The sequence below is a fragment of the Xiphias gladius genome, chromosome 2 (genome assembly GCF_016859285.1).
Source record: "Xiphias gladius isolate SHS-SW01 ecotype Sanya breed wild chromosome 2, ASM1685928v1, whole genome shotgun sequence".
In the NCBI taxonomy this organism is placed as follows: domain Eukaryota; kingdom Metazoa; phylum Chordata; class Actinopteri; order Istiophoriformes; family Xiphiidae; genus Xiphias; species Xiphias gladius.
Window position 1 is genome coordinate 19,635,311 of NC_053401.1, and position 15,277 is coordinate 19,650,587.

General features: G+C 41.4%; 1 protein-coding gene across 2 annotated transcripts in view; it reads right to left on the minus strand.

Annotated features, from left to right (window-relative positions):
• Window positions 1–1,586: 1,586 nt before the first annotated feature.
• Window positions 1,587–15,277, minus strand: part of large1 (LARGE xylosyl- and glucuronyltransferase 1) — a 112,872-nt gene continuing 99,181 nt past the window's right edge. Inside the window, exons 13-16 of one of the 2 annotated variants that reach the window (XM_040150637.1) lie at window positions 10,726–11,004; window positions 10,357–10,503; window positions 8,059–8,254; window positions 1,587–4,747 (exon numbers count right to left, since the gene is read on the minus strand). In XM_040150637.1, the coding sequence (XP_040006571.1) occupies window positions 4,550–4,747; window positions 8,059–8,254; window positions 10,357–10,503; window positions 10,726–11,004 (820 nt within the window). In that variant the 3' untranslated portion in view covers window positions 1,587–4,549. The remainder of the gene's footprint in view (window positions 4,748–8,058; window positions 8,255–10,356; window positions 10,504–10,725; window positions 11,005–15,277) is intronic. The other variant, XM_040150628.1, reaches the window with a different exon arrangement.

The following is a 15,277-nucleotide window of genomic DNA, read 5'->3' on the forward strand; positions in this document are numbered from 1 at the left end:
ATAAATGTGAGCGCCTGGAAGACAAATAGAACAAAGACAAGTCCATGCTTAGTTCCATGTACGTGGATTGGAATTCTGTTTGTTTCAGTCCTTGCCAGGATGACAGGTTACCTCTGGCCAAAATGTGGCTTTTCTTTTGAAGCTCCAGATTGCTTGCCGACGGGATGAGCTCAATTAAACAAACACAGCTGTAGGTGGAGCTACACCCTTTAAAATCTCCCCTTTTAGTAACAAAAGCCACAGCACATTACTGTAAGGCCAACTTCCTCCAGTCCTCTGAATTTATGATCTGAAAGTCAGCTGAAATTCATGCATTAAATTTTAAATTGAATTAATGAGCGGCTCCTCTAAAACTTTTAATAGCCTATCCGATAAGAGAAATGGTGTCTTGGGACCTTCATTAAAGGGAAGTTAAGGGATGGATCTAACAGGGACAGTCAGACACCAGGGAGCTGATAAACTGGGTGCTCCGCTCTCTCCCCGCTCTCTTTTCAGTTAGCGTCAGGTCAGCCCACCGCCCCTTCAGCCTCAAAGATCCCAACAGCAGGACTACAGACAGGGAAATGCTGCACAAACTAGGCATAAGTGAAAAGAAAAAAGGAAACAAAACCTAGTAATTGCCTTAAGGACAACGACCACTGGATACAACTATTTAAAAATTTCCTTGAGTTGATTTTTCTCCTGAACACAAATATGTGGATGCATGTTTTCTAATCCAATCATAATGTCTATCCTATAGCTGAGCTTTCTGTGTATCCCTGGTAACTGCAGACACACCCCAAGGTACCCCTAGTTGGGACCCACTGACCACCAGAGCTCACAGGCACCCGCTGAGTTCCTGGACGAACCTACGCGTGACTGCCAGGACACGTCTCTCGGCTGAGGCTCAGCAAGGATGATCCCCACTTTGATTTGTCGACCGTAGACAGTTTAAACCCCATACTTGCTTCAGCCGAACTCCACAATGCATTTGGAAAACATTCTGAGCAGTAAAATGCATTAAAAGGCACAGAATGATACGATTCAGTGGCATCTTTCATTAGACCCTCCTTGCCTGACGGTCTTGCCTGGTGTAAGTTTTTCACCCGTTTGTAACACAGCCTCAAGTTAGTAGTCTACAAGCCCAATCAATGATAACCCCGTTGATGTCGTAGTGACCTCATTTTCTCAGCTCCAGAGACACGCAAACACAAAAACAACTGTTGTGACTGACTAGTCCTCTCTTTGATAAGGAAACTGAGTTTGACACCTAAAATAGGCGGAGTGCCTCGCTAACTCTGAAAGGCAGTAAGCTCTTGGGAATTCCTGCTAGCATAAATACACACAGGTGTACTATTCCGCTGTGTGTGTGTGAAGTGCAACAGCGAGCGCTTCCATGAATCCCTGTTTACTCTGGGGTTCACGAGGCTAAATTGATATTCATGAGGAAATAAATGATGGAACAAAGTAACAGCAGAGTGTTTGACTCTTTGCTTTTATTCAGGTAGCAGCATCAGTCAGCACTGTTCTACTTACACACTGCAGCTCCTCCCAGCCCTGCAAAGCCACACACACACACACACACACACACACACACACACACACACACACACACACACACACACACACACACACACACACACAAACACACACTCACATTCACTCACTCAGAGCAGAGTCAAACGTCTCACACTCACACTCACACACACACACACACACAAACACCTGCAAACTGAACAGACATGTACAATCAGAAACACAGCCTATTCACTTTCACAGACTTCTGCAGCTTTCCTGTATGGAGTGAGAGACTACTGTCGAGGGAGAGAGAGAGAGAGAGAGAGAGAGAGAGAGAGAGAGAGAGAGAGAGAGAGACAGGCCTCCAGTTTCACAACAGCGTGTACTGGGAGAAAGACCGGTGACGGTGTGTGGGCAAACCCAGGGTGACCAGACTGACAGGTTGGGGTTAATTAAAAATAATGATCTGTGTGGGTTGTCCCTCTACAAGCCACCTCAGCTTCTGGTTTCCTGAAGCTCATCACAGCTTGACAGAGCTTGATTGAGATAATCAGCTTCTGCACAATCTAAATCGACTGTGTCCGAGCTTCCGCGTAGAAATGATGACATATGACATTCTTGACCTTGGAGATAGCAGTGTGACGCAACGATCCCAGCTCAACGTCCGCTTCTTTGATCACACCGTTTGTCTGACATGTTTTAACGATTCTATTCCTTGGGGAAGAAACCTCTGGATGAGGTTTTTGAGACACATCTAACCGGATTTTGAAAAAGGTGTAAATACACACACCCCTCTCTTTTTTTTTTTACTCCTCCCCAATGTAAGGACATCAGTAGTCGAAGTGTGGAAGTAGAGTCTACAGGGTCTGTCACCTGCGTTAGTGTCGGGTGAAGTTTCACTGCAGTCGGCCATCTTTCCTCCCAGCACATTACAGTGAAAGGAAGAAAGACGCTCAGGTGATTTCAACACATGATCACACAGACCGAGCTGTTCCCGCGTTTAGCGATCAGCTTAACCACTAAATGATCCGTGTGGGTGAAGCAGCGTGAGTGGGATCCCGTACAGGCCATAAAACCTTCGTCTTGCTCGTAGTCCATCCACGCACTTCATCGCCGTGTTCGTTTACGGATAGCCGTTAGCTACCTAGCTAGACTGCTCTAAATAAAATTCTTCTTCTGGTGTTTTTCTCTGTTGTTACCACACAGACACCCGCTGGACTGGATTAGAGCCGACCCCGATTTGCATGTAGCCCGGGAAAAGCAAGACGGATCGTAATCTTATCTGGATTTTTAGTTAATGATTTCAAGCCCTATAATATGCCTGTGAGAAAACCACACTTTACATTCTTAAATGTAACTTCTAAAGTCACTACCATATTAAAAAATACTCTTGCAGTGGTATTTCTCTGTTATCTATATTGCATTTATAATAACTAGTTCTACTTTTTTAATCCTTGACTTAATGATCATGTAACATACATCCTGATGTAGAAACTCAGTGAGTTTATGATATTTTATCATATGGTACCAGTATAAGATTATCCAGATAACTGGAAAGAGATTTAGCACATGTTTTCGACTATGACCAGGCAGATGGTCGGCCAATGGAAACACTGAAACCCTCAGTTTGAACATGGAGAGGTTGTTAGCTTGTTTCTTCTCAGTTTTTAGTAGATAATCACACTGCAAGACTACAAACTGTAGCGTCGCTCACATGCACTGTTTGCAGCGTGTACTGGCCACCTGTATAATGTCATTAAACTAGAGGCCAGAGTGGGAAAGAAAGAGAGAGCGTGAGAGAATGGGTGACTTTGGCTCTCCTGCCCGTAAGTGCTTGAATTTCATGAAGTTTCAGAGTTTGGACTCTCCTTCCCGTCCTCCTCGGATCCTCCTGGCGGCGCGTGGAGGCGACACGTTGGCTTCACTAACCCTCCCCGCTCCGCCCGGTAGGACCGTCAGCACGCGGGTGAATACCACTGATCGTTGGAGAGAAAAGTAAACAGTGAGCTCGGGGACTGGTGCTCCGCCCCGTGCTGCCCAGTGTCACAAACCGACAGGGCTTCCAGCAGGTGTGTGTGCAGAGCGCGCTGGCATCGCTTTGAAATACCGGGAAAAGCCCACTGCACCAGCTGCTGTCACATTCTGTAGTCGTAACAGAACACTGGAAACAATCGCTAGCAGCACGCTCAGGCGTACGTGGCGATACCCTGAATATCAACCGCGTGGACGTCCTCCAGCCATCCTTGCATTTCATAGGAGGAAGAGGATTTATTCTGATCCGTATCAGCTTTTTAAAAAAAAAAAAGAATTGACAGCAGCAGATGGCTGGTTGACTGGCTGCTCGCCTCAATATCTGAGTGTGTGTCACTCGTCACACGAGCTTTTCAAAATCTGTGTGGACATGTTTACCGATTTGTCTCATCTTGCCGCTTGCCGACGATTTGCATTTGAGTCAGGGTGAGCTGTCAGTCAAACTGCAGCTGCCTTTTGTTACTTCACGGCACTTGGAAGGCTTTCCTCTTTGCAGAATGTTTAGCCCACAACGCTTCACATCTTCAACTCTCCTCAAGCTTTTTGCTAAGCACTGCCCTGAAGGAACACACACATTTTCACACACACTTTTCATCTATCCGCATGTACACACACACACGCACACACACACACACATAATGTTACATGTAGCCCACAACTTTGTCACTGGTCTTACAAATATGGCAAGGCATTGAATGTCTCCTTTCCTTTGCCTGTTGTCTGACAGATTCCACAGCTGGGGCCCAGGTCCAGCAGTCACTCATGTCATCTTTCACAGCTTTAAGATCCGGGCAGAAGCGAACTTCTCCTGGATTATCTCTTCTATCCACAGCAGTATGGACATAAAGACCCTTGCAGTCCCACACTGAGGGTCAAATGTTCTAACAAAGTCTGAGAGACTCAAGTCTCAAAGTATCCTGATGGTCTCACATGGGCCGCCTGTTTCTTGTGCCCCCCCCTCCCCGGCCTGTGATGTGTGTCAGTAGTTCAGCACCGAGGTTGTGAGGGTCTGCAGTGGTGGCTAGCTGTTGTTCTCTGCCGTCATGTACTTAAGGGCGGCAAAGCCGTAGCGCCGCGACATGTTCTGTTGGAACTCCTCCTTCAGGGTCTTGAGACAGACCCGGTACTGCTTATTGGAGCGGAACTTGGTGATGTCGAAGCTGGGCGCGTGAGGCATGTGGATCATGTAGGCATTGGGCAGAACCACAAACTCATATTCCTGTAGAGAGAGAAGATTAGGAAGAACTGAATACTCGTTTCAATACTAGTTTAGTACAACACCACGTATGAAGTGAAAGCATGACCATGTAACTTTTGAAATACTAGTGCAGTGCCCGTTCAATACGGGCTTTTTGTCCTTGATAGTTCAATATGTTACTCATTCACCTAATCATCATCATCTAATCTCCAAGGCACTCATGTGGTATGATATTAATATTAATAAAAATAGACCAAATTTGTCAGATACCTGATCAGAAAATACTGGACCACAAATTCAAAAGGACTGCTGTGACACAATAATTTTACTTCCATCCCATTTATATCAATTAATTTTGACAAAGTATTAGGAACAACTCTCACTATAACCCAGTACAGGTCAACAGCACCACAAGCGATAGTCTCCAAAATGACCATTAAAATAAATCAACATCCTCTTAAACAGATTTGATAAAAAGTGAAAATTATAATCCTCCTGAAAGCAGGATTTATTGCTGGCCTGTTGTATTATACTACATTAGTTTTATCGAGTTGCATTTAATAAAGTGGTAAGCGTGTGTAGATTCATTTAATCACTGTGTGTTCTAGTAACCCTTTCCCTAAACTGGAGAATCAGTATTTTTACTGAAGAACTTGAAACTTAAACTGAGAAAATATTTGAAACGATTTAACGTCAGTTAATGCCATTTTCTATCTAATTTGAGGCCGTAAAAGGAAAGAGAAGATATACAACGGCCAGATAACAATGTTGACGCATGGTGTAACGTTACGTTATCAGAACAGCAGCGGAGCTTGAATTAATAATCCTAATATATCCTGCTTGGGTGGGGATAAAAAGTAAATGGTGCTGTCTTGCTATTGCTGCATCTTAAACAAAGTGCTCCGGGAGGCTTCGCTTCAAGTGACCGAGCAAAGCAAGTTGTACTGCTTTGATAAGCCTTTTACAATTAGCAGAGCTTGGGTCTCTGTCTAAAATAGTCCCACACTTTAGATGATCCTGTGCCAGGTTTTTTAGCTGCAGCCTGTTTTCCATGCTTTGACCGGGCGCAGACATCTGTGCAACGTGCCGTTGTCAAATCGATGACGTTGGCTTCGTGGATGAGTCGCCCCAGCCCAAGCTAACTGTCATTTAATGTTCCCCTTTATATTTTTCTTGAGAACCGCTCAACCAAAAACCTTCACAGTCCACACTGCACTTCCTTGGGTCCTCGACAATACACAAAGGAAGTTTGAGGTTTATCGGATGAGCGGTTGTCAAGAAAATCTAAAGACAGACAGACGGACCGTTTTCGCCCATTTACACATTCATCAGACACTGAGCAACGATATCATTCATTCGGAGTCATGTTAGTGTCCAGCTGACAGATTTAAGTGCAAAAATCAGTCTCCTATTGGTTTGGTCTACAACCTTTTCCTGAGAAAAACGTAAGTTTCACCAGTTGAAGGCAAGTTTGATTGTACGTTTTAGATTCAACACTAACTGCTACATTGTAACTACTTAATTTCAGACTAAACTCACCCTTTTGTTCAGTCAGACCATCTGTATATACACTACATCTTAACAAAGTCAATTCTAGTTAAAACAATGTCGCAGAGAATGGCAGAGAGTATCCTGAGGAAGACAATGATTTAAGAAGGCAAGCACAGACTGTTTTACTAAAATAGATAATTTGTCAACTATCTAACATGTTTGCCAATATAATGTCAGCAAATTACTTCATTTTTAAATGATTAATTCATTTATAATGAATGAATGATTTATTAATAGCGGTGTTATGTTTTTATTAAGGTGAAGACGGCAAACAAACAAACAAACAAAGGAAAAAAACTACCTCAGCAAGAGTCTGGAAAACTTTCATTTTTGGCACACCTTTAAAACCTTAGCAACGAGGTAGAACCAGGGATGATTCCTAACTCAGGTGAATGTAGCATAAAGATCCTACTCATGCTTTTGTCTAATCCAAATAACTGTAACTGTAGTGCACAATGCCGAGTGTGCATATTAGTGTCATCATTAATGTAAAGGACTATAGTATGAGAAAGTACATTTCCATGGTAGCATGAATAACGCAGAAACCGTTTCTCTGGCTCCTATTTTGCCATGACAACAGTAATAAAGAATGAGATACACCTGCTCAAGAAAGGTGTACATGTTAAGTTATATCTTTTCTGTATGTTGAACTAACTTGTATGATGCAACCTGCTTTCGCTAAGTTATAGCATAACCTACTAACCTCCAACCACGGCTTAGTTTGAAGGTAGTGGAGGAGCTACGTACCACGTAGCCTGTGCTAGGTATAGGCAGACAGCTGCTGCCACTAGACACAGCTGCTGAGAGCAGAGTTGGTGAGCTCTACAACCAAAACACTGGGCTGAGAGAAGCTAAAACAGCTCAGTCAACCTGAGAACACGTGCAGAGTGATAATGCTCTGTGGCTTCCCTCACTATCAGAAACATTTTCACATTATGTTGTCATTTGATGCGTTGTTACATAGGGTTAGTTTTATAGTCATTTTCCCTTAGTTGACATTCTTGAGGGACCAGCACTATTAGGAACCAAAAATCTGCACTTGAAAAAACAAAACAAAACATATATATATATATATATACATATATTATACTATATTATACTTTGTAAGGGCTAGTGAGGCTGTTATCTATCAAGGGCTCCTTCATTATAAGATGTCATTCAATTGAACAAGTCATTACGAGGACAGATACTGAACACTAAAGCCAAACCTGGCCAAAGGCAACTTAATGAGACCTTAATGATAACACCTAATCATAGTTGGATGTAGCTTTTTTTTACAGGGGCATTACAGATCACATAGGAGAGCAGAAGTAAGATGCAGAGTTTTGACAGCCAGTAATTGCATAGACATTCAACCTTTCTGATCATCTGACTCGTTGTGCTTTTGGTCATGTCTGACTTTGTTTTAGCTATTTTGCTGTATTCCCAGATTTTAGCAATTAACTTGGCAAGTACAACGTTCTTATTGCTGTTAAAAATGAGGGCCAAGTTAGATTTCATAGTCTTTTTAATAGAAAATATGATGTGAGTGGTACAGGGATGTAAAATCTGTAATAAAACTTACTAACCCACGTTAAATCCTTTCATTAATCTGGTTTCTGTGGGGAGTTTTTACTGATGGTCTGAATTCCTTTTTTTTTCCTTTGCTTAACAATTGTTTTCCTAGATGTCTGCAAGTTTTACATCTAAGGAAAATATAAGACTTTTCTACTGAAACAGACCAGTTTAGACATGTAGCCGACCCAGATAAGAGTTGGATAAAGTGGAGGTGAGTTAGTTACCTGTGCATCCAATTCCATGATGTGAGCCACCTTGTTCCAGCCGAAGCCCACAAAGCGGCGGTCGTACTCAGGACTGTCCCTCCTCACCATGACGTAGGGTTCAAAGTCTGCCTCCCACTGCACCCTGTAGGGCGTGGTAGCAGTCCGCCATTTGGCAAAGTTAGTGGGTGCGTGACCTTTTGTCCACACATGATACCTAGCAGGAGAAAAAAGAAAAGGTTTTCATCAAACTATTTTCGGAGGGAGTGCGAACTTTCCTCTTACATCCAGGCTTCCTGGGAGGAAGTGTGATTTATAGTTTCTACAATATTAGGTGGCATTTCAGTTAAGAGCCCTTGTCTGTATCATAGAAGCTCTTAAAAATTTCTTCACTTTATATAAGAGTGTTTACCTCACCCCGCAGATCAAATCGTTTTTGATGTTGAAAGTTGGGTTGTCACCATAACACCCACCACCGAGATAAAGGCCGTGTTTACTGATGGCAAATTCTAGGCAGGCAGAGCAAAGCGAGTGTGACTGAAGGAAGAGGGACCACCCGTAAGGGCTGCAGACGCGAGAAAAATCAACACCCCTTTTCTCCGGCCATACAGAGAAACCCTGCCGGCATGCAGCCGAATCAAATCCACAGTGTGAGGCGCAAGAGAGGCTGTGTGTGTGCATTGTCACGCCCTGTGATAGAGACACCAATAAAAACAACTACACTATAGCTACTGTTAATCAAGATATGTAGTTATCCTGGTTATTGACCCATCCCATTTGGAGTAAAGTACAGTAAAAATCATAGTAAACGGTCAGTTCACTGAAATAAATAAGTGTAAATAATACACAAAGTAAAACAATTAATTGATATTACTTCCCTTGGGCCATGGTATCTGTCCTTGCAGACAGTTTTGGTTTCACATGTCTATGTTCTGGTCTCTTAAAGTTCTGCCTCCACCCGACTAAAATGGAGGTGTATGCATGGTGAACATCAGAAGGGTATTTCAAAAACTAGACAAATAAAACTGCAACTTCTTTTTCACTTCATCGCTTTTTTGTTTAAACCAATGCTTCAGATATTGAATTATCTTTACTACTGGTGTGTGAGAAACGCCGATACAGTCTTGATCAAACATTGGTAATCTTACGTGTCATAAATGAGGATTGAGGATTGATTATTTCTCCCCAATTTTTCAGGTATGATATGACTATTTTGCACTGTTTAAGTGCTGACAATAATCCTCTAACCGGTTTAAGGCCCAGTCACACCAGGATTTAAGATCGCAAGATATCTCGAGGAGGTGAAATTAATCTGTGTAGAGGTCAAGCTTGGTGAACTTCATCACGTGAGTTTGCGCTGTTGAACGACTGCAAGCTATCTTGGCAGCGCTGGCGTTTGAGGGGACGAAGAGCCGCAGAGTCCAGAACAAAGGAAGCTGTCGTAGCTTGTTAGCTGCATTGCTCTACTCACTTTTGTTTAACCTCCGTTGTTGGAGTATAAACTGCTCCACAGAGGAGCAATGGTTTACACACACTTATGAGACCTGAGTCGATGGTAGAAATATGCCTTTTGAATAAACAAGCTCGTTCTCTTGGAGAACTTCATTTTCCCTCTCCAATAAGCTTTTGAAAGAAAGTAAACAAAACAGTAGAGAGAAAATAGCTATTGTGACTTGACTACTGCTAGCCCAGCTGGGCTGGCTAGTGGCTTTATAGTTGGCTTGCCACCTACATCAGTTCACCACCTACATCATTAAGCTTCTGGCCACATGTCACTGTTTGGTGTGACTGCTGCTTTAAAGTGGGACACCAGGTTTGTTTGTGAGCTCACACCTGCCAAGTGTGGCACTAATTTCGGGCTATTCTCATATACATGTATGATTTTTTACATCATGTGTGTACTGTGTATTTCACATGTTAGTAAGTTTAGTAAGCTACTTGGTACTTGCCAGAAGATAAGATTTGTGTCTCAGGGAGTACTGCTTATTGTTCATGTTAACCTTTTCAGTAGCATTCCAACAGTGTAACTGCCCATCATTTTAATTGCTTATCTTTCCTCAATTTTATCTATTTATATCTTTTTATATCTCTATCTATTGCTAGCTCACCACAAGTGCAAGTGCCTCTCTCTCAGTATGGTCCAGAGGATTAGGTAAAGATCTGAGTTAATGAATGAAAAAAAAGATGAATCAATATTACTGATTTATGCAACCTCTACCATGGACTGCGAAATGAAAAGAGCTGCTGTGGTGTTTTGTTAAATAAAAAACCTGAAGAGTCGTGAATATTTTTGGCTACAGTAAAAGAGAAGGTACTTACCTGAAGGTGAAGAGTGTACCCATGTCTAGCTGAGAGAGCAGCTCAGCCTTAGATTTCGGGTAGGACAGGCGATATCGCAGCGTCTCAAAGGCTGGAACCACCAGAGCTTTCTTGGTGTTGGCCATGTCGAGCTGCAACACCGACTTCCTACAAACACACACAGGTGCGGAAGTTATTAGTTCAGCAATGCCACCGCGTGTACAATAGCTCCGAAAAAAACACGCTGTCAACAAAGCAAACAAACAAGCAAACAACCAAAAAAGACAAGCTGTCTTTCAAAACCTTACACATGCCAAATTCCTACTTTTAAGTTGTCAGATACCAATTTCAGCATGGCTGGTTTTCATCTGACTCTCTGTCTCCTCTTACCTGAGATACTCGTAGAGGCCATACATGGGCAGGAAGTCGATGTCCGATAGGAACATGTAGGGTGTATTGACCTGCCGCATGGCCACGTTACGCAGGAGGTTGACTGGGTAGAACTGTCCCTCTTTGTAGACAATGTGGTAACCTACGTTCCCGCGGCTCATCAGGACCTCGGAGCCCTGAGCATAGCGCAGGAACTGCTGGGCTTCGGCATCCGACAGGTACAGGGCCAGGCTGATGGGCCCTTCCCAGTGCTTACAGATGGCCTCCAACATCTGGAGTCTGCAGAGGATGGGACGGAGGCATGTGTGACATTACAAGAATGTATCATTGTTCTACAGTATGCATTGGATAAAAGTCCCCAGTGTGATTTTTTCCCCCCATTTCTTTTCTTTAACTACATGATGATAACTTAAGTGCACAAAATAATAACTTGTACAAAGTTAGTTGTGTAAACAAGATAATAAATAGTGTGAAAAAAATAACTTCCGAACAACAGATGATAACTTCCGGGAACAAGAAATAAACTTACATCCAATATCGGCCTTAGGGTACCTGAACATTTTAGATACAATATAGTACAGACACATTTTGGTCTGTATTAAAAATGTATTGAGGCTCGATACTCGGCCCTAACCGATAGATCTACATAAACTACCCAATACTAAATAAGCTTTTGAATGCACACATTAAATAGAGCCTCTTGTAAAAGAGGGAAATGGTAGCACAAAACGGGGTAGGGGGTCCTTCCAAGATGTGTCAAGGCGGCTGCTGTTTATTCATCTTGCATAGTCTGGAAGATTTTAAGCCAAGTGCTGAACCCTGCAACTGTTTTAATCTGTTTTTGATTCGTTGTGACTTTAAAAAGTGAGACATATTGTACAACATAACCATTACAATTAGCCATTGATGCCGACAGCTTTAATTGCTCTCTGTGAAGATATGGAATTATGAATCACTCAGCCTTGGACTTGATATGCAAATGGAGTACTGATATTTTTTTATTTTATTTATATTTGATACATTAAAGAAATCTTGAGACAGCCTGCCTTGGGGGGAGACTTGGCTTTTCTTTGAAGAGCCAAGCTTTAAGAACAGTTTTGGTCACGCTGGCGCCACTCAAAGTCACTTGCTCTGAATACGCAATAGACGTCTGAAGTAGAGGGACGCTGAAGAGGGCAAGCAAAGTCATAGATGTCATAGTGTTTCTCGTTAACTGAGTTAGGTATATGCCAGTATTTCGAGTTCTGAAGCTTTGATGCCTTGATTTGTAAAACGAGGTTTTGTCAGTCTCATTTCCTCCCTAACTGCATGCGTCCCACTACAATCACCCTACATTTCAAATGGTATTCTATCTGAAGGTAAGCTTGTCTTATTTGCTCAGAGTCTCACACTGTTTTGGATCTGAAATACCAGTATTTCCCTCCACAGAGTCACTGTGGGCTTCATTAAAACATGACAAAGTCTAAAGCAAGCTCAAAGCCCCTAGAGGCAGCCATGTTTGTTATACATACTCCACAATAATATATTGCTGAGCAAAACACAACAACAAAGGTTCAATATTAAAAACAGACTAAAGTGATGTTTATCCTGAGGGTGTTTTAAAGTGCAGTTTAAATAAAAAGGTTTATTTCCCTGGGAGCATGAATATTCTCCGCAAATTCGTTGACAACGTATTAGATTAATATAGATTACGTAATTATGTGGAAGGTTTACATTGTGTGGCACATTACGAATGCCTGTGGGATGTCTATAATGAAAAGTGTTCATCCTCAAAGAAACATGTGCCAAACTACAGTAGTTCATTTCAAGCATACTGAACCTCTTATTCTGATGGCAGAGCTAAAGTTTGGGGGGGATCCCCAAAAAATCTTCCGCTCAAACAAATGAAAACCATGTGGAAAATGTGACACAAATATGAAATTATTCTGTTGGTTTCATGTTTTCATTTGAGGAAAGTTACAGTCCACACGGATGAGTGATGAGGTGTCTGTACTTTTTTTTTTAACTTTAAATAAGGCAGGAGTTAAATGATTCCCAATGGGAAACTGGTTTATGTCACAGAATGAAATAGTAGTAAAGTATTAGGATAAAAATACAAGACACGGACGATAAGATTTACAGAATTTCATTCAAATGACCAGAATATGAAAACATATTTGAAGGAACAATCAGTCAGTTTTTTTCATTGCTATGGTACCAGCAGGAATTTCCAGTGTGTGCTGATGAATGTACATCTCTCCATTCTTACTTCAACAACTACTGAGATCCGAAGCTTACTAAACAAGCTCACTGCCTTATTGGGGGAAATGCTCCATGCCTCCAGGCTTTATTCTTTGCCTTCACTATCCTTGAGCCAGCAAGAAGTCAAAGCGAGCAAATAGAGGCCCCTTTTCAGACCTGTAATATCCCCGACATTATTAATCAACCTGGAAACAAAGTTATTTGTTCGGTTAGAAGACAGGATTAAAAGCTCTGCAGCACAAACAATTCTATTGACTCTGACAAATTAATCTTAATTAGTTCTGCTGGCAATCTCAAAATTCAGTCATTATCTTTACAGGTGGAGAAAGCTGAGAAAAGCAAGAAACTGTCACATCCTTAATCTTAACCACATAATTTTACAACAGGTGCTTCAGTTGGAGATAATATTGAGAACCAGTAAAAGACCACTGTATTTACATTAGAGAGACTTTCAGTGACCTCAAGCTTCAGACCTCCAGTTCCAACAGTGTGCAAAGACTTGCTTACAATTTGCTTGCTTAGTGATGCATTTTGTGGCATGAATACCAGTCCACAGGAACAGCTGTCTGAAGGCAGGTTTGTTTTAAGGGGGCCTCATCATCCCTAGTATTTGTAATTGCAACTTTTCAGACCAAAATCGACTCATCAAATTGCAGCACTCGGTGGATTTGCTAGCAAAGGCTCCGAAAATTCACTCTGTGCTTTTGTGTGAAATTCAACTTTGGTGACCACTGGCCAACCGCAAACCATCCATCATTGTGGTCTTTTAGGGACCAAAATGGAGCAAGCTATTGTATTGTGCTGTGTGCAGCGTTGAAAAGTAACACAATACTTAGGATACTTGTACTTTGCGTGAGTGTTTCCATTTTATGGTACTTTATACTTGTTCTACATATTGGAGAAAAATCGGTTTGTTTTGTTCCACTACATTTATCTGACAGCTGTAGTTACTGGTTACTCTTCAGATGAAGATTTTACATAAAAAAACATTAGATTGTTACATATTAAACTAGCAGTTCCCAGCCCGTTTGGTGTGTGAACCTTTACATAAATCAGGGTCTGCTTGGGGCCCCTGTCACATTTCAGATGTCAATGAGTTTTTAGTAGTTCAACTAAAGACACCCTTTAAACTTCTCACACAGTTTCATTTCACAAACTGTTTGATGCCCAGAGAGGTAAAATTATGTTTCACAAAAATTAAAGATTAGAGAAAATGAATAAAAATTTATGTAATAGAATCTTCTATTAATCATTCAATACCCTAAGACCCTTGTGGGGGGGGGGGGGCTCTAGGTTGGGAACCATTAAATTAAACTGGCTAACCTTATATAAAGTAGTTTAAACGAGCACCACCTCGACCAGCTACAACAGTAAAATAATGCTTATACAATGATGCAACAGTATAATGATATAATAATGTCACATATTAATTAATGTATCAAGTACAGCATTTAATTTTCTGCAGAATGAGTACTTTTACTGCTGATAGTTAAAGTATTTTTGGCTGATAATACTAAATTATACTACCAAGACTTAGAATGCAGGACTTCTACTTGTAATTGAGTATTTTTACATGGTATATTGTGTGCTACTTTTACTCAAGTTAAGCCTCTGAGTACTTCTTCCACAGCCTGTGTGGCACTATCCAGTTTTATAAAACCCTGCTATGCATGGTTTGCAGTTAGTTGTTGATAGAAAATGTCCCCTTGAATTAACTGTGCTGACTTAAGTGTCTGATTATCAACGAGGAGTGCAAGTAGTCACTACGTTACCAAACTTTGTGCTTCACGAAGATGGGAATTTGGCTCTTCCACTTTCTGATGTGACAGCACTAAAGCTGCAGAAATCTGATGGATCCTCAGAGTACTGGTAAAAGTGATCGACGAAGTAACACAAGCAGTTTCTGAGACTGAATGACAAAAGTCTAAACTATACTCCTGAAGTTCCAGCTCAAACGTCTAGAGGGAAAACCTTCAGTAACTCAAACTACTCAATCCTGTTATGAGAAGAGAAGGAAAGAAAGAGCTAGCAAGTACATATGGTTCCTGACATATAAGTCTGAGTCTATAAGTTAACTTCAAATATTAGGCATGAAAATTATTGACTTCAGCGGTACTGACTCTTAGATTTCCAAAAATATATCTGGTGTTTTAGATTATGTATTGGAATCTGAAGTTATTTACCAATTTGTTGAATTAGTGCCTAAAATTCTCATATGCTGTGACATGAAAGTTATTGTATATAAAATGAAAATGGGGCATACTTTTCTTAAGTAACTGACATTATCATAATTCTTCATCATTACTATCTT